The 19,100-nt window shown below is 39.5% G+C and overlaps 1 protein-coding gene across 3 annotated transcripts; it reads left to right on the top strand.

Moving 5' to 3' along the window:
• Positions 1–3,116: 3,116 nt before the first annotated feature.
• Positions 3,117–17,973, top strand: foxp3-2 (forkhead box P3-2 protein). 3 transcript variants are annotated; one of them, XM_021564410.3, is made up of 14 exons: positions 3,117–3,200; positions 3,861–3,916; positions 12,076–12,247; positions 12,524–12,601; positions 12,787–12,907; positions 15,103–15,271; positions 15,516–15,620; positions 15,712–15,799; positions 15,959–16,033; positions 16,186–16,354; positions 16,580–16,656; positions 16,968–17,069; positions 17,184–17,305; positions 17,456–17,973. In XM_021564410.3, exons 3-14 carry the CDS (start codon positions 12,083–12,085, stop codon positions 17,511–17,513), a joined length of 1,329 nt encoding a protein of 442 aa, XP_021420085.3. In that variant the 5' UTR covers positions 3,117–3,200; positions 3,861–3,916; positions 12,076–12,082; the 3' UTR covers positions 17,514–17,973.
• The last annotated feature ends 1,127 nt before the right edge of the window (positions 17,974–19,100 follow it).

Genomic DNA, 19,100 nt, shown 5'->3' with positions numbered 1-19,100 from the left:
TAAAGTAGACACAACAACAACAAGAAATTACATTTCTCATGAGAAATACACATTTTGATGTCATCAGTTGTAACATTGATATTTTCATAAACTGTTTAATTCTAAAATGATACTGATGGTAAACATTGCACAACTTCTTGCAGTAGCTTATATTCTCATTCAATATAAACCTACGTCTGGCCTTCATTCTAGGAAACTTTTCATGCTATTACTGTTTTGAGCATATACTACTGTTTGTCACAATGAAAATGTAACCTTCAGCAAGTCACAATTATGACACACTTGAGGTCAACAACTGCCTACTTTCACCACCACTCCTCTCACGCGAGGAAAGAGGAAAAGTTGAATCAGAGACATATTCATTTCATTATGAATCACTTTCAAATCAATATGTAGGAGGTAAGGATGCAAATTCACTAAAAAGTACTTTTCGAATGTCTTGTCAGCAAGTATCAATACACTATGTGTGGTCAGGAATGTCAGAATGTGTGGTAAAAGACAGAACAATCTGTGTCCTTTCTCTGTTCCACCGCAGAATGAGGTTCATTTCATTGTTTTCCCTCAGCTGTGTTTTACATTCACACGAGAATACAAGTTTCAGGCGAATGTGTCTTGGTACACATGATAAATCCTACACCTCATAGCCAGTCCAAGAGTTAAATGGGTGAAAGCAGTTAGGAGAGTACTCTGGAAAGTTATTTAGGGATCTGGTTTGGAGACAGTGCTGGGTAATTGTAGGCTAGATGCAGGGTTTAGAGCCTGCAGATAGCACTGCAGAGAGTGTAGGCCCCACAGGGTCATTGTGTCCTGTAACGTGGTCTGATAGACTAGACATAACATAGTAAATGTAAATCCGGGACACTCAAATTAGTAAAATATGTTACATTTGGTATGGTTACATAAGACAGATGGTTACTTAAGACAAAAATGAAAGTGGTTGGTCAGCGTGGATGGGTGGGTGTATAACCCGAATGTCTAGCAAACCAAAGGTTGCAAGTTCTCATCACGAGTAACTTTAGCATTTAAGCTAATTAGCACATTTTCAACTGCTAATTACCTTTTAGCTACTTTGCAACTTAGCATGTTAAGTAACACAAATGTCTAGCAATCCAAAGGTTGTGAGTTCGATTCTCATCACAGACAACTTTAGAATTTTAGCTAACAAGCAACTTTTCAACTACTTACTACTTTTTAGCTACTTTGCAACTACTTAGCATTTTAGCTAACCCTTCCCCTAACCCAAACCTTAACCCTTTTAGTTAACCCTTCCCCTAACCCTAAGCCTTTAACCTAACTCCTAAACTAAACCCTAACCTTAACCCTAACCCCTAGCCTAGCTAACGTTAACCAGCTAGATAACATTAGCCACCTAGCTAGAATTTGTAACATATCATAAGTTTTGCAAAATTTGTAACATAGTGTACATTTAGAAAATTCGTAACATACACTGAGTATACCAAACATTAGGAACACCTTCCATGTCGCATGCAGACAACCCAGGTTCATTTAACTTACTTATGCTAATTCAGTGCAATACGGTGGATTACCCAGTTAATCAACAGTATCACAACACAAACGCTTTCTGTACACTGCCATTGTCACGCCCTGGTCTTTTTCACCTGTCCTTGTGATTGTCTCCACCCCCTCCAGGTGTTTCTTATTTTCCCCAGTGTATTTATCCCTGTGTTTCCGGTCTCTCTGTGCCAGTTCGTCTTGTCTGTTTCATGTCAACCAGCGTGTTTTTCCCGTGCTCCTGCTATTCTTTCTTTTACTAGTCCTCCCGGTTTTGACCCTTGCCTGTTTTCTGGACTCCGTACCCGCCTGCCCTGACCTCGAGCCTGCCTGCCACTCTGTACCTCCTGGACACTGAACTGGTTTTGACCTTTTGCCTGTCCACGACATTTCTCTTGCCTACTCCTTTTGGAACTAATAAATATCAAACGCTCAAACCATCTGCCTCCTGTGTCTGCATCTGGGTCACTTAAATCATGCAAGCCCTATTTGTGTCAAACCTGTCCCAGTTACAGTTGACCTTTTGCCTGTCCACGACATTTCTCTTGCCTACTCCTTTTGGAACTAATAAATATCAAACGCTCAAACCATCTGCCTCCTGTGTCTGCATCTGGGTCACTTAAATCATGCAAGCCCTATTTGTGTCAAACCTGTCCCAGTTACAGTTACAGTCACCTCCCAAATGATTGGAACGATTGATAAAGATGAGCATAAAAGACAGTATAAAATAGAAATTCCAAATACTGAGCTATATTGTATGATATATATATATATTTTATTATATTATTTTAAACGAATACAATTGATCAGAGAACTTGTCAAATGTATTCCCTCCTCAAAAAGATAGGGGTCGAAATGATTGGCACCCCTGTTTTCAGTACCTTTCTATACCTCACCTTGCAAGGATAACGGCACCAAGCATTTTTCTAAAATGTTTTATGAGATTGGAGAACACATTGGGAGGGATTGTAGATCATTCCACCTAAAAAATGTTGATGTCAAAATATTGTGACCTTCCGTAGCTTCCTGTTTCACTGGGGTATAGTTCTTTGGCCACGCAGTGTTTGGCCTCAAATGAAGGATGCATATGCTGAAAAGAACCTCATACCTATTGTAAAATATGGTGGTAGATCTTTGATGTTATGGGGCCGTTTTGCTTCCACTGGTCTTGGGGCCCTTGTTACGGTTAATGGCATCATGAACTCTACCTAGTACCAGGATATTTTAGCCAACAACCAGGTTGCCTCTGCCAGGAGGCTGAAACTTGGCCGCACGTGAATCTTCCAACAAGACAATAACCCCAAGCACACATAAAAATCCACAAAGAAATGCTTAATTGACTCACAAAATTAAAATGTTATTTTATTATATTGTTAAACAAAATATTATTTTCTGAGCATTGTACTAGTATGAAATAATATAATTTTAAAATGTTTTTGAGGATTCAATATAGCAAAGTATTTGTATTATTTATTTTATACAGTCTTCTTTGCTCATCTTTATCAAGGGTGCCAATAATGTTGGATGTGAATGTATGTAGTACATTTTTGTTCTGTTGGCAGGCTCAAACTTTTTTGAGAAAGCTTTTCTTACCTTCTGTAACTTCCAGGTATAAATACAGACTGGATTCTGCAAACACACATTTCACACATCTGTTCCCTCTCACACATTGTGTGAGGCATCTTTAGGTGAGTGTTGAATGAAGGGGATCATGATTTTGCATTGTTCACGGTCTCTGTAATCTTAATTTGAGCATGTTATTGCTTTTATCCAACTTTATTTCAAGAATGCAACTCCTCATGGCTACCCACTGTGTTAACACACACTGAATTATACAAGGCCACATGATTATGTTTAGTCTGTATCAATAACTTTCAAATATAGCTATTGTAAAAGTTACCTGAATGTGATGTATTGGAAATGTAACAATAAGATACTTTTGAAAGAGATTAGCATCAATGTTCAAATATATTTAAACAAAAGACAAAACATGCATAGAGGTTTTTGTTTACTTGCCTAAAATAGTAATAATTAATGATGAATTAAAATATGAAGTAATTGTAATATCATCTCATCACAGAAATATACTATTGTAATATCATCTCATCACAGAAATATACTACTGATAAACCTTACATTGTGTATATTTATAAACCTGTTTTAATAAACATTTCAATTTCAAAATGCCTTTGCTCTTACCATAACCTACTTCACCATTACTGTATATATTGCTGGTAGTATAAGTGTTATTTTACGCATAATAGACGTCAAACATCATTAGTGGAATAGTACCCCCCCCCCCCCCCCCCCTTCCTCTGACATATTTGTTACCTTTTTTCATTTTCTAGCATCTCTTCCTCCCGAGAACAGGAAGACAGAAAGTGAGCAGGAGATACAGAGTAAGGTGAGAAAACTGTCTGTTTTAGTCTGTGGCCTTTGCATTTTAGGAATGTACTTCTTTGCTTTCAGCTAGAGTATTTGTTGGCAAACCATTCTGAGCATCAGAAGGGAGATAATTCAATAGGCAAGTGTCTATCAAATTGGGGTGCGTGTTCACCAGAGGTATGCTAGGTACGCAAAACTCCAGACCATGGTGTAATCTGTAATGGTGGATTGTATGTAGCTGTGGTGTATGAGCTATTTTATAGTGTAGTCTAATGATCATGGACCTTACTCCTTTAAAAATGTAAAAAGTATCAATATTGTATACCAGTTGGGTAACATAGATGAGAGATTGTAGGCATATAGCAAAAGAGTGAAAAATGCATGTTTTGTGAAAAGCGGCTGATAGATTTTATTAAGTACACACGATTAAGAAAAGTTTGCAATGGCTGATGTAGTGATGAACCTGTTAAAAGGTGTTAACAGGTGTAAAAGTAGGCATATAAAGCATCACTAATCATTTAGGCTAAAACAATCCAATCATTCCTCTACACATTGAAACATTATGTTCAATATCTTTTTTTAACTTCTCAGTGAATGGATTATTCAATGACACCCCAGTCGACACAGTTCTGACACAATCATTCACAAATTTGAAATGACTCTGGAATGATATCTATTACATTTTGGGTATATTATTTGAATTCAGTATGTCCAAGAGAAGAATAAATAGAAAATGATTGACAATCTCATCCAATATAATTCTTAAATTGATTTGGGTTAAGACCCAAGACCTGATATTCATAACACAATGAACTGTTGATGGATTGAACTCTTCACTTGCATGGTAGTCATGATGCGAAAAGTCCTTTGTGACTAACATGGGGTCTTGTCCTGGATGTGTCTTTTATTATTAACCCATTAATGTCCGTAACGGACATTTCTAATTGAATTTGGTTAACTTGTTCTCTGAGCTTACTGATGGACAAATCTGAAGATTTTTTTAAATCTAACAAAGCGTTTGTCTACTATGTACTTTTTTTGATATTGTACAATATTTAGTCCTTGGACACATGTGGTTACAGTTTTTACACATTTCATGAATCAAGTCATGTGAATGAATACATGTTCAAATCATCAGAGCTTAAACATGTTTGGTATATATATATTGCCTGGACCAACATACAGTGCCTTCTCTAAGTATTCATAACCCTTGACTTATTCCACTTTTTGTTGTGTTACAGCTTGAATTCAAAATGGATAAAAATATATATTTTTTTCTCTCATCCATCTACACACAATACTCCATAATGACAAAGTGAAAACAGGTTTTTAGAAATCATTTATATAAGTATTCACAACCCTACACCCCTACTTTGTAGAGAAGCACCTTTGGGAGTGATTACAGCTGTAAGTCTTTCTGGGTAAGTCTCTAAGAGCTTTCCACACCTGAATTCTGCAACATTTGGCCATTATTATGAAAAAAATAGTTTGTTTATCATTGCTAGACAACCATTTTCCCAGCCCTTAACAATTACAAGCATACCCTTAACATGATGCAGCCACCACTATGCTTGAAAATATGGAGAGTGGTACTCAGTAATGTGTTGTATTGGATTTGCCCCGAACATAACACTTTCTATTAAGGACAAAAGTTAATTGCTTTGCCACATTTTTTGCAGTATTACTTTAGTGCCTTGTTGCAAACAGGATGCATGTTTTGGAATATATTTATTCTGTACAAGCTTCCTTCTTTTCACTGTGTCATTAGGTTAGTATTGTGGAGTAACTACAAATGCTGTTGATCCATCCTCAGTTTTCTCCTACCACAGCCATTAAACTCTGTAACTGTTTTAAGGTCACTTTTGGCCTCATGGTGAAATCCCTGATCGGTTTCCTTCATCTCCGGCAACTGAGTTAGCAACGACACCTGTATATTGTAGTGACTCGGTGTATTGATACACCATCCAAAGTGTAATTACTATCTTCACCCTGCTCAAAGGGATATTCAATGTTTACCAATAGGTGCCCTTGTTTGCGAGGCATTGGAAAACCTTCCTGGTCTTTGTGGTTGAATCTGTGTTTCAAATGCACTGCTCGACTGAGAGAATATATAGATCATTGCATGTTTGGGGTACAGAGATGAGGTAGTCATAAAAAAATAATGAAACAAAAACTATTATTTCACACAGAGTGATACAATTCAACTCATCATGTCCCTTGTTAAGCACATTTTTACTCCTGAAGTTATTTAGGCTTTCCATAACAAAGGGGTTGAATACTTATTGACTCAAGACATTTACGCTTTTCATTTCTCATTAATTTGTAAAAATATTTGAAAAACATTATTCCACTGATATTATAGGGTATCTTGTATAACCCCATGCCCCAAAATAATTGATATTTAATCAATTCTAAGTTCAGGCTGTAACACAACAACCTGTGGAAAAAGTCAAGGGGTGTGAATACTTTCTGGAGGCACTGTAAACATATCTAAAGAAATCCACAAACACTCTTTCTCTCTCTCACACACACACACGCACGCACACACATACACACACACACACACACACACACACACACACACACACACACACACACACACACACACACACACACACACACACACACACACACACACACACACACACACACACACACACACACACACCCCTGTAGCGTATATTAAACATGTTCAGATCTTAATACATTTTGGTGTATATATTGCCTGAACCAATATATATGTAAAAACAATATCTAAAGAAATACACACACACTTACACTAACACACACTCCTAGAGTATATTGTACAGTATAAGAAAATCCAAGGCACATCTATAGAGAATGAGGCATGCTAAATAATTATCCCTATTTATCTCCCTCTCTCACAAGCACGTGTACACACACATACCACAGACTTGATCCATGAAATGTGTAAAAAAAAAACAGTAACCATATACCCATAGACTAAATGTAGTATGATACAGAAACGGCTGTATTTCACAATCAACAATAAATTGAATCCTTCATTGAGTGTACACAACATTAGGAACACCTTCCTAAAATTGAGTTGCACCCCTTTTTCCTTCAGAATAGCCTCAATTCACCCGCCAGTGTTGACTCCAAGACTTCCCACAGTTGCGTCAAGTTGGCTGGATGTCCTTTGGGTTGTAAACCATTCTTGATACACACAGGAAACTGTTGAGCGTAAAAAATAACAGCAGTTGCAGTTCTTGACACCCTTAAACCGATGCGCCTGGCACCTACTACCATACCTTGTTCAAAGGCACTTCAATCTTTTGTCTTGCCCATTCACCCTCTGAATGGCACATTTATACAATCCTTTAAAAAAAACTTTATTTAACTCGACAAGTCAGTTAAGAACAAATTCTTATTTTCAGTGACAGGTTAACTACCTTGTTCAAGTGCAGAACAGCAGATTTTTACCTTGTCAGCGCAGGAATTTGATCTCACAACCTTCTGGTTATTGGTCCAACACTCTAACCACTAAGCTACCTGCCGCCCCAATAAGCAATCCATGTTTCAATTGCCCCAAGGCTTAAAAATACTTATTTAATTAACCTGCCTTCCCCTTTATCTACACTGATTGAAGTGGATTTAATAAGTCAGGGATCATAGCTTTCACCTGGATTCACCTGGTCAGTCTGTTATGGAAAGAGCAGTTGTTCCTAATGTTTTGTACACTCAGTTTATATTTGGCATATTTGGGCTTAGAACAGGTCAAATAACAATAGTATTTGTTTCTTTTGTATTTAAAAAAATATATGCTTTAGTATTTTAGATTTTTTCATATTTTCTCTAAATCCCAACTTTGATTGACACTGGAAGTGTGATCGATAATGATCATCTTAAAATCCAATGTGGCCTGTCTAGACACTTTTACTGTTGATGCCAAATTTCATGTATTCACACCAAACAGAATTTGTTCTGTGGCACATTTGGATATTATACCTAATTATAAACTGGGTGGTTCGAGCCCTGAATGCTGATTGGTTGACAGCCGTGGTATATTAGACCGTATAGGTATGACAAAACATGTATTTTACTGCTGTAATTACATTGGTAACCTGTTTATAATAGCAATAAGGCACTACTAGGGTTTGTGATATATGGCCTATACACCACGGCTAATGGCTATATCCAGGCACTCCGTTTTGCGTCGTGCGTAAGAATAGCCCTTAGCCGTGGTATATTGACCACATACCACAACCCCTCATGCATTATTGCTTAAATATAGTACAAGAATGTCATTTTTTCAAGAATGTGTACCGTTATCATCACATGTTGCGGTGTAATCAAAATTACCCTACATTCTGGTTTATCTGACTCTGTCAATAACTGTACTTTTTTTTACCACAAAAAAGCAAATGATTGAATATGATAATGTTTTCGGTACATCAATGTCAGAAGCTATGAATCACCTTGCAGAATTTGTACTGTTATACTTTGGTCTTCAATTGCATTACTTTTGATCTGTGAGATATACATTTTTAGGTTAGAAACCAAGAAAGCATTTAGTCTCTATGATTTATTTGCAGTGAGTCTAAAAATAAAGTATTGAGGCTTCACAACACGCATTTAATCAGAAACTCATCAAAACATTTCAGGACGATTAGGTTGTGTTTCTAATGGACATATTGATGCTTAACCTAATTTAAAGATCAGATTAGGATGAACAGATTAATACATGAGGGAATGAGCACAATTCTTTGTATTGTAGTTTATAGAATAATAAATGTAGGTTAAATTCTGGTGAAAGCCAATAACGATGTACTAGCCATAGTTATAAATGGAAGCTCTGAGTCAGTGTGACATGATTGTAGAGTGTGGGTTCGTAGAATGTGAGAACTGCTCATTCCAGCATTTACACCCCTCACTTGTTGTGGCTGGATTTACGCTGCATGCTAATGCCACATGAGTAATCGTGAGTAGTCGTTCATGTTCTATCTCAATTGCTTTTTAAACGTTCCTTTACAGCCCAACATCTGGAAATATAGAAGCTGGACATAAATGTTCAAGAAATATCCTGACTTTGTAATTTAATCTGCAAAAATGTTAGCAAATTGCTAATTTGCTCAGTATGATAAAAAAAAAAAGCTGTAGAACTGGTATTACATGAAGATCAAATTCATAGTTTGGTTTCATACTGATTTTGCTATTTAGATTCATTCAGTAAATTTTGGACATGAAAGTGTCATCACTCCAGTATACTCAAATCTATTTTATATATGTTTTGTTCTCATTCAAATAGAACATTTTAATTAGAAGAAAACATATTATGAGTTAAAAGCAATAGAATTTAGAAAAATATAAATTTCAATAATGTCTTTGTGGATCAAAGATTAACAATAACATTTCCTCTGCTTATAATTTCTCCCTCCCCTAGTGTAGTGTTATAGGCCAAAAAAAGCTCCTCTTCAAATCAATGTCACCCACAGGTTCATACCAAAGCGCCAACAACAGACAGATATCCTAGATATGGGAGCATAGTGAGTAGTAAGAAAATTCGAAGATAAATACTTTAGATATGACACATGATGAATAGCTTTACATACAGTACGTAATTGATTGCAAATATGGTATTTTGATCATCAAACCCACTCCTAGACTATAGTAAAAGCTGAATGTCATTGCCCTCAGTTGAAAGAAGTGTTGAAAGAAATGTTAATATCTTCTACTTGTAATGATATTGTAGCACGTCCATTCATCAAATCACACTCTACGAATCTGTGTGATATCAACATGTAGCTCTCAATTCCAAATAAAAAAGATTTGCTTATTCATTTAATGCCTGTTATGTGACTTGTTGATTCAGTCTTCTCTTTACTTTGATCTGAGCTCTCTCTACAGGAGATATGTTTGGTTTTGCTCGTGAAGTGGAGATAAAAGCGAGAAACCACAAAGAGCTTCAGTACTTTCTATTTCTACTGAATTCCTGTTTCCTCTTCCTGGGTTGCTGGGTGAGAGCGTGCATTTGCAATTGTATACGGTGGTCTGGTCTTTTTCCACATCTTGTTATGTTACAGGCTTATTCTAAAATTGCCTAAATCGTTTATTTTCCTCGTCAATCTACACACAATACGCATAATGACAAAACAAAAACAGCCTTTAGAATTTTTGCAAATGTATTTAAAAAAAACCCTGAAATATCACATTTACATAATTTTCAGAACCCTTTACTCAGTACTTTGTTGAAACACCTTTGGCAGTGATTACAGCCTTGAGTCAAATCAAATCAAATCAAACTTTATTTGCCACATGCGCCGAATACAACAAGTGTAGACCTTACCGTGAAATGCTTTCTTACAAGCCCTTAACCAACAGTGCAGTTCAAGAAGAGTTAAGAAGAATATTTACCAAATAAACTAAAGTAAATCATTATAAAAAGTAACACAATAACATAACATTAACGAGGCTATATATACAGGGGGTACCGGTACCGAGTCAGTGTGCGGGGGTACAGGTTAGAGGTAATTTGTACATGTAGGTAGGGGTGAATTGACTATGCATAGATAATAAACAGCGATTAGCAGCAGGGTACAAAACAAATGGAGGGGGGGAGGGTCAATGTAATAGTCTGGTGGTCATTTGATTAATTGTTCAACAGTCTTATGGCTTGGGGTTAGAAGCTGTTAAGGAGCCTTTTGGTCCTAGACTTGGTGCTCCGGTACCGCTTGCCGTGCGGTAGCAGAGAAAACAATCTTTGACTTGGGTGACTGGAGTCTCTGAGTATTTTATGTGCTTTCCTCCAACACCACCTATTATATAGGTCCTGGATTTCAGGAAGCTTGGTGCCAGTGATGTACTGGGCCATACGCACTACCCTCTGTAGTGCCTTATGGTCAGATGCCGAGCAGTTGCCATACCAGGCGGTGACGCAACCGGTCAGGATGCTCTCGATGGTGCAGCTGTATAACATTTTGAGGATCTGAGGAACCATGCCAAATTTTTTCAGTCTCCTGAGCGGAAAATATTTTTGTTGTGCCCTCTTAACGACTGTCTTGGTGTGTTTGGACAATGATAGAGCGTTGGTGATTGTGGTCAGCAAGGTACTTGAAACTCTCGACCCGCTCCACTACAGCCTTGTTCGGCCCGCCTTTTCCTGTAGTCAACGATCAGCTCCTTTGTCTTGCTCACATTGAGGGAGAGGTTGTTATCCTGTCATCACACTGCCAGGTCTCTGACCTCCTCCCTATAGGCAGTCTCATCGTTGTCGGTGATCAGGCACACCACTGTTGCGTCATCAGCAAACGTAATGATGGTGTTGGAGTCGTCATTGGCCACGCAGGCGTGGGTGAACAGGGAGTACAGGAGGGGTCTAAATACACACTCCTGAGGGGCCCCGGTGTTGAGGATCAGCGTGACAGACGTGTTGTTGTCCACCCTTCCCACCTGGGGGCAGCCCATCAGGCAGCCCAACTATGTACAAAAAAGGATGTAATTTCTAAACGGTTCACCCGATATGGATGAAAATACCCTCAAAATAAAACTGACAGTCTGCACTTTAACCGCAAAGTCATTGTATCATTTCAAATCCAAAGTGCTGGAGTACAGAGCCAAAACAACAACTAATTATGTCACTGTTCGAATCACTGTATGTTTTTGAGATACCTGCTGCTATCAGTTCCGTCTCTGTACGCTTCAATGTCTGTGTAGTTGCACCTGTGCACAACCACAACATCTCTCAGCCCAGACTGTGTTTGAACTCCTTTACCTTTCATTATGTCTGATAAGGGAACAAAAGACACCATGCCTCCAAACCTGTTGCTGTCTAACATTTATCAAAGAGCACATTTGTATTCCCCACCCCCCCTTTCTCTCTCTCTCTATTTCTCACTCGCTTTCTCTCTCTCTCTCTCTCTCTCTCTCTCTCTCTCTCTCTCTCTCTCTCTCTCTCTCTCTCTCTCTCTCATTGTAGCTATGTGTTGTTTAATGTCATATGTTGAAATATATGCAAGACCGAATACAACATATCCTTACAAATATGAACATCTCTACATAATTGGTGCCCTGTGTGGGGACGATCTACTGTGACTTGTGATTATTTGCAATTGTTTATGTTGTCTACACATTCACAACTTTTATCCACCACCACCCATGCATTCCTGGCGGTAGCATGCACTTAGCACTAACCATCCATTTCCTCTCTTCTGCACCAAGCCCAGGGATGCCACAGACTGAGAGTGAGAGGTTGAAGAGTGGGCGGCTGAACAGTGGTAGACAGCAGCAGCAGCGAGATTGGCGGGGTGAACACGGAGAAGAGCCAGGCACACGTACCAAGCCAAATGATTCTGTCTCACCTCGGCTCTATGCTCGTACCTCTGTTACTCAGGTATTGGTTGAACTGCTGCTGTGGTTTCAATCAACATGTAACACATAATTGGAAGAAGACTAAAATAAATATCAATGGAAAGTATAGAGCTAAAGTGTAAATCAAGTCAGTTCCATACAGTTGGCTTTTTCATGTTTTTTTTGTCTCTTATATTTTGTATAATAATGCTAATTTAAAGACAAGTTTCCAGGAGGCAATATCTATATTTTCATTACATGGAGTTTTTCCTAATAGTGAGATAGATGAATGATATAAATAAATGTCCATTATTTATAGATGGGTTTCCCATTGATGATTGGATCTGGAGGTCCACTTATGGCCTCATCTCAGCTCCAGAACATACTGTTACAGCAGGTAGGATATTATCCTATTCTTATACCTCCTATTATAACAAGTTTCAAGGCCCTATTCTGACCAGAGATTCATGTAATGCATACACTGATATTAGCAAAAAAGCTGCTTGTGTTTGCTCAGAGCACTCCCTGCTGGTAAAAGGGGGGTACTGTAAGTGTGAGCATGTTGTTATGCGTCCTTCCTAGTGTTCCAGTGAGGAAGAGGGGAGACCTTTGCTGCAGCGGGTGTTTCGGTGCCCCCAGTTGAGCCAGCACAGACCCTCTGTCCTACGCCAGGCTGTCCTGGCTGCCCACGTACGACCACAGAGTAAGCTCTGCTCTGACTGACCCTCTGCAGCAGCACCCTTACAGTACACATACAACTGAACTATCATGTCATATGAGATGATAGAATAAAACAGCTCTTTATGGAGAAACAATGTCCTTGACACTGCTGTGTAATAATGTAGAATGGATGTAGAATGGATGTATAGAATCCAAAACCAACTCCATAGTTCACTTCTCTCCGCTCTTCTCTCCTACTGCAGCATCCTTACAACCAAACCATTATAGCTTTTCATTGTCAAAACATTTTTTTTTAATTCCCCCTTCCCAAAATAGGTCATTTTTATTTAACTAGGCAAGTCAGGTAAGAACAAATTCTTATTTACAATGAGGGCCTAGGAACAGTGGGTTAACTGTCTTGTTCAGGGGAAGAACGAGAGATTTGTACCTTTTCAGCTCAGTGGTTTATTCTAGCAACCTTGCAGTTACTAGCCCAACACTCTAACCACTAGGCTACCTGCTACCCCAGGTAATGTGGGTGTAGGGTCGCACTTTTGAATGGAAACACTGGTGGCTTAAAAAAATAGTGTCATTACATATGTTGTACACAATTCTATACAGTCATTATGCATAATTCATATAGGAGGTTAATGGAAAATGTTTCTACAGTGGCAAGAAAAAGTAGGGGAACCCTTTGGAATTACCTGGAGATCTGCATAAATTTGACATAAATTTGATCTGATCTTCATCTAAGTCACAACAATAGACATACACAGTGTGCTTCAACACACATTATTGTATTTTTCTTGTCTATATTGAATACATAATTGAAACATTCACAGTGTAGGATGAAAAAAGTATGTGAACCCCGAGGCTAATGACTGCTCCAAAAGCTAATTAGAGTCAGGAGTCAGCTAACCTGGAGTCGAATCAATGAGACGAGATTGGAGATTGGAGACTGGATATTGGTTAGAGCTGCCCTGCTCTATAAAAAACCCTCACAAAATTTGAGTTGGCTATTCACATGAAGCATTGCCTGATGTGAACCATGCCTCGAACAAAATAGAAGACCTAAGATTAAGAATTGTTGCCTTGCATAAAGCTGGAAATGGTTACAAAAGTACATTCAAAAGTCAGTCCACGGTAAGACAATTTCTCTATAAATGGAGAAATTTCAGCACTGTTGCTACTCTCCCTAGGAGTGGCCGTCCTGCAAAGATGAATGCAAGAGCACAACGCAGAATGCTCAATGAGGTTAAGAAGAATCCTAGAGGGTCAGCTAAAGACTTACAGAAATCTCTGTAAGATGCTAACATCTCTGTTGACGAGTCTACAATACGTAAAACACTAAACAAGAATGGTGTTCATGGTTGGTCATCACGGAAGAAGCCACTGCTGTCCCGAAAAAACATTGCTGCAAGTCTGAAGATTGCAAAAGAGCACCTGGATGTTCCACAGCGATACTGGCATAATATTCTGTGGACAGATGAAACTAAAGTTGTGTTGTTTGGAAAGAACACACAACACTATGTGTGGAGAAAAAAAGGTACAGCACACCAGCTGGACAGCTTGCTATCATCAACGGACAAATTAATTCCCAAGTTTATCAAGACATTTTACAGGAGAATGTAAGGCTGTCTGTCCGCCAATTGAAGCTCAACAGAAGTCAGGACAACATCCCAAAAGACAGAAGTAAATCAACAACATAATGGTTTGAATAGAAGAAAATACACCTTCTGGAGTGGCCCAGTCAGTCCTGACCTCAATCTGATTGAGATGCTGTGGAATGACCTCAAGAGAGTGCTTCACACCAGACATCCCAAGAATATTGTGAAACTGAAAACATTTGGAAAGAGGAATGGTCCAAAATTCTGTTGTGCAGGTCTGATCCGCAACTACAGAAAATGTTTGGTTGAGGTTATTGCTGCCAAAGGAGGGTCAACCTGTTATTAAATCCAAGGGTTCACATACTTTTTCCAACCTGCACTGGGAATGTTTACCCGGTGTGTTCAATAAAGACATGAAAAATTATAATTGTTTGTGTGTTATTAGTTTAAGCTGTGGTTTGTCTATTGTTGTGATTTAGATGAAGATCAGATACAATTTTATGACCAATTTATGTAGAAACATTCCAGGTCATTCTAAATGGCTCACATACTTTTTCTTCCCACTGTCGGTCTTTTTCAATAATATAAATATTTCTCTACCTTTCTTTTCCAACACCGTGCACTATAACAGCGGCCGGTTCAGCTCAACCCATATCACCGTGCAAGGTGGAGGTGGACACAGGGAGCCGTGGACAGTCCTCACCCCCACACTCTGAGCACTCTCCTGGGCCCACTCGTCACCCCTCTCCCCTGAGGAGAGCCAATCCTAAGCAGAGCTCCATCATCACCAGGCATAATGAGTGAGTTATGTGTTTGTGTCACAGGAGGTTGGTGGCACCATAATTGGGGAGGATGGGCTTGTGGTAATGGCTGCAGAGGAATGAGTGGATCGCATAAACTGCATCAAACACATGGGTTCCAGAAGTAAAGAGAGCCGTCGTCTGTGTGTGTGTGCGTGTGTGAACAGACACGGCATAAACAATGCACGGCTGGTTTGATTGCGTTCAGTCCTGAGTTGATAATATTCCTCCCTTCCTTCTGCAGGCCAGGTCACCCAACCCTACGGAGCTCCAGTGCTCTGTTTCTCAACGGACTCTGCTGCTGGCCAGGCTGCGATGCGGTATTTGAAGAATTTCCACGTTTTTTGAAGTGAGTCATGAGCACCAGTATATTTCATTGGTCATTGTTATGCAGTTTGGGTGCTGTTCTTTATAGTCATGGCTTTTGATTACATCTCCAGACACCTCCACTCTGACCATGGCCATGGAGACAGAAGCATTGCACAGTGGAGGGTACAACAAGACATGGTGCAATACATGGAGACCCAGGTTTGTTCCTGTAGTTCTACATACAGTATAATAGACAGTTTTACAGAAAAGTTCCAAATAGTGAACACTGACAACAGAGAAAGGTTGTAAAGCTCCAAGTCCAACTAAGTGGAAATGTGGCCCCTAATGAACCTTGATTCATCTTCTCTCTTTCTTTAGCTGACTGTGGAAAAACAGAAACTCTTTGCAATGCAACTCCATCTGCACCTGTCTGAACACAAATCAACTGACATGGTAACTCCTCAAGGCTTCCCTATTTTGGCTAATGCCTTCAAATTCCTATAGTAACCTCCCATGCCATTGCCCATTATCCTTCCCTTTTTAAGAAATGTACCCCAACCTAACCATATTGAATGTCTGTGTTGTTGGTTGTCTCTCCCTGTCAGAAGGCAGGTTCAGATTGGCCCTACAGTCACAGCCTGGCACTAGTCCTGCCCCAGTACTCATCCCCGGCCTTGGCAGCAGATGGAGTGCCACGCTGCTCCACTAAAGAGCCAGAGGAGCTGGCACAGCATGAGCAATGGCCCGCTGCCGCTCCCCACCATCTACTCCCAGGTAACACCATTTCACGCTCATCTTCAACACGGAGTAACATTCACATAACATTCACATAGCATGACTGCTGATCCACTTTTCTTAAGCTAGAGAAAGTTCCCACTCCATTTTGCATTCCTCCAAGTGTTTTGCTTGTTTGTTTTGGTGATGAGGCCTTTCGCGTTGCCACGAAATCTGATCCAAACTCAAGAACCAGCATGTTTGCTTTCGTTGGGCACCCCACAGATCTTGTCCCGAGTGTTGAGTGTTACAAATACAACAACATCCGGCCTCCGTACACCTACGCCTGCCTGATAAGATGGGTGAGTTGTCTGAATCAGTCAGTAGAGTCCCTCTGAACACTCAGGTAAAGGCACACTTGAGTAAAGGAAAAGGTAGACTGTCGAGAGTCTGGCTGAGCGGCTGAGCAACTAATACAGTTTGACCTGTAGTTCATGCATCTTTGTTGAACTGAAAGACAGCAACATTCTACCTTTTCGTCTACACAAGTGGGACATTAATATCGAGTCCATTGTATTGGACTACATGAGTAGCAAGACTTTATGTCTAGACTTCATGTGAGCTGTTTCAATTGCACAAGTCTACTGTGAATGTCCACCATGTCTGTCTGCAGTCTATCCTGGAGTCTCCAGACAAGCAGCGCTCTCTGAATGACATCTACAACTGGTTCACCACAATGTTCTTCTACTTCCGACACAACACGGCCACATGGAAGGTTTGGCTTCTCCTTGGATCATTATGTTAACTTACATTTGAGTCTCCAATTTGAGTTCTGAGGAATATTGACTCCCGAGATCCTAACACAAGCTGTATTCCTTTGCCACCACAGAACGCTGTCCGTCATAATCTTAGCTTGCACAAGTGTTTTGTGCGAGTGGAGGGAGGCAAGGGGGCTGTCTGGACAGTGGATGAAATGGAATATCAAAGGAGAAAGGGACAAAAATATCACAGGTAGGCCTCTGCTCTGGATATGCTTTCTTGATTCATTCTTAGTGTTGCAACTTCATTCCAACTCAACAAGGGAGTGTGCTATTGTTAACCCCACCCATTAACAAAGGCATGTTTTTTATTATATTGTAATAATATGGAAAACTATTTCAGGGATCATCATGTGAAATGGTTGGCACCCTTCTCCTTATTCCGTCCAGAAGAACCTTGAACATAGCCATCCCTTCAGTGAATGAAAAACTACAGGAAAAGGAAGTCACCAGGACCTATAACTGAATCAGGTATATTATAACAGGGCTGGACCAAAAGCCTCCATATTAGTTCTCCAGGCAGAGGGTTGACCAGTCCTGGTCTACAGTATCTACAGCACCCAGCACCACCTTCTTTATTCAGCAGCAGATGGTGCTATAATACATAGCATAGCCCCGGACTCTTTTGCCTCTCTAGACTGATTATGAAGAAGTGTGCATGGCTGGAATGGCAATATATTCTGCAGCCTTTGAAATAAAAATATACACTTAAAAATGATTTGTCAATAAAACCACAGTGAAAAGGTGAACAATCATTTTGTTTTGTAGTGTTGGCTACATATGTGTTACAGCAAGCAAGTACAAATGGGACATTCTGTCAAAAATTCATAAAATAATTAATAAAATTAATATTTGAATGTATTTCTGATTTTGGATCACCTGTTGCAGTCATTACTTTATTATTTTTTGTGAGAAAACAAAATCAGTTTACCCACAAACCTTTAAATAACAGCTACCCTCCACAATCCCTTTTACATCATTCTCCATAAATCCAGATTAACTCTGTGAAAGACAAAGGGAGAATGTATCTTCCTGCAATGTGAAAGCCCTGTTTAATAATGTTTTCACCTGTGAGTAGCAGCCTGCTGCAGTTCTCTCAGCTCCCTGGTGAGTCTCAGTCAGAAGGTGAAGTATAAATAAAACCCATTCTCCTCGCTCCCACATGCATGATTCCTACAGGACATGTACTCCTCAATGCTCTCACAACCTTTGAGAGCCTCCGCCTTGCTTCAGTGCCTTCAGCCTCTTTTGTTGCTCCTGACACTCCTTCATTGCCATTGAACTTTAGCCACTTAATCTTTACCACAACCTGAACAATATCTCATGTACACAATGGGTCTAACATTCCACAGTGTCACTGACATCAAGCAAAAATATTGCCTATACATTAGCCCTACGGTTTCTAAACGTCTCCATTGTGTTTTTCATATTTCACAGCTATTAGTCAGTTTTTCCACAGACCCAGCAGTTGTCCCTCTGTATGAATCAGTCTTTCCACTAGAAAGGGATATCCAGTTATTTATATCCAGAGCTTTTTTTTCTAAAGGACAAAAGTTATTTATTTGGTGTGCATGGGTAAACATGAGACTGTGCGATATGAGGCTAAAACATAACTCCTTACTCTAGGCACACCTCAGGCTGGACCAGATCCATTTCCCAGGCCTGTCATTTAAAGCATTTCCTTTAGGAGAATCCTGTACAGTGTTACATCCTCTAAAACCTCTACTCTTATGGTTCATGCTGGCAGGTGCTTATTATTACCCATTCAACTTCCTCTGTAAACGCTAGCCATCAAAACCCTTGGCAGCATTTACAATGACACAAACAGACTGCCAATACAAGATACAATCGAAAGCTATTTCCTTTTGGGGAAAACACACCATCTCAAAATATAAGGTGTAGTCTTGAAAGTGAGGACAGTTTGAGCTAATCACAGTGTTTTCCTCATCTGCTGAAATAAGCACTTGGACCAGTGTTTTGTTTCTGTG

This window comes from Oncorhynchus mykiss, chromosome 16 (assembly GCF_057628025.1).
Source record: "Oncorhynchus mykiss isolate SJ-2025 chromosome 16, ASM5762802v1, whole genome shotgun sequence".
In the NCBI taxonomy this organism is placed as follows: Eukaryota; Metazoa; Chordata; class Actinopteri; order Salmoniformes; family Salmonidae; genus Oncorhynchus; species Oncorhynchus mykiss.
This window is presented reverse-complemented; position numbering and strand designations above follow the sequence as displayed.

Excerpts from the sequence above, each read along its gene's own strand:
- foxp3-2 (XM_021564410.3), top strand. The coding sequence starts at position 12,083 with ATGCCACAGACTGAGAGTGAGAGGTTGAAGAGTGGGCGGCTGAACAGT. Across the intron at positions 12,908-15,102 it reads TGCCCACGTACGACCACAGA|CGGCCGGTTCAGCTCAACCC; the intron begins GTAAGCTCTGCT and ends GCACTATAACAG. Across the intron at positions 16,657-16,967 it reads ACGCCTGCCTGATAAGATGG|TCTATCCTGGAGTCTCCAGA; the intron begins GTGAGTTGTCTG and ends GTCTGTCTGCAG.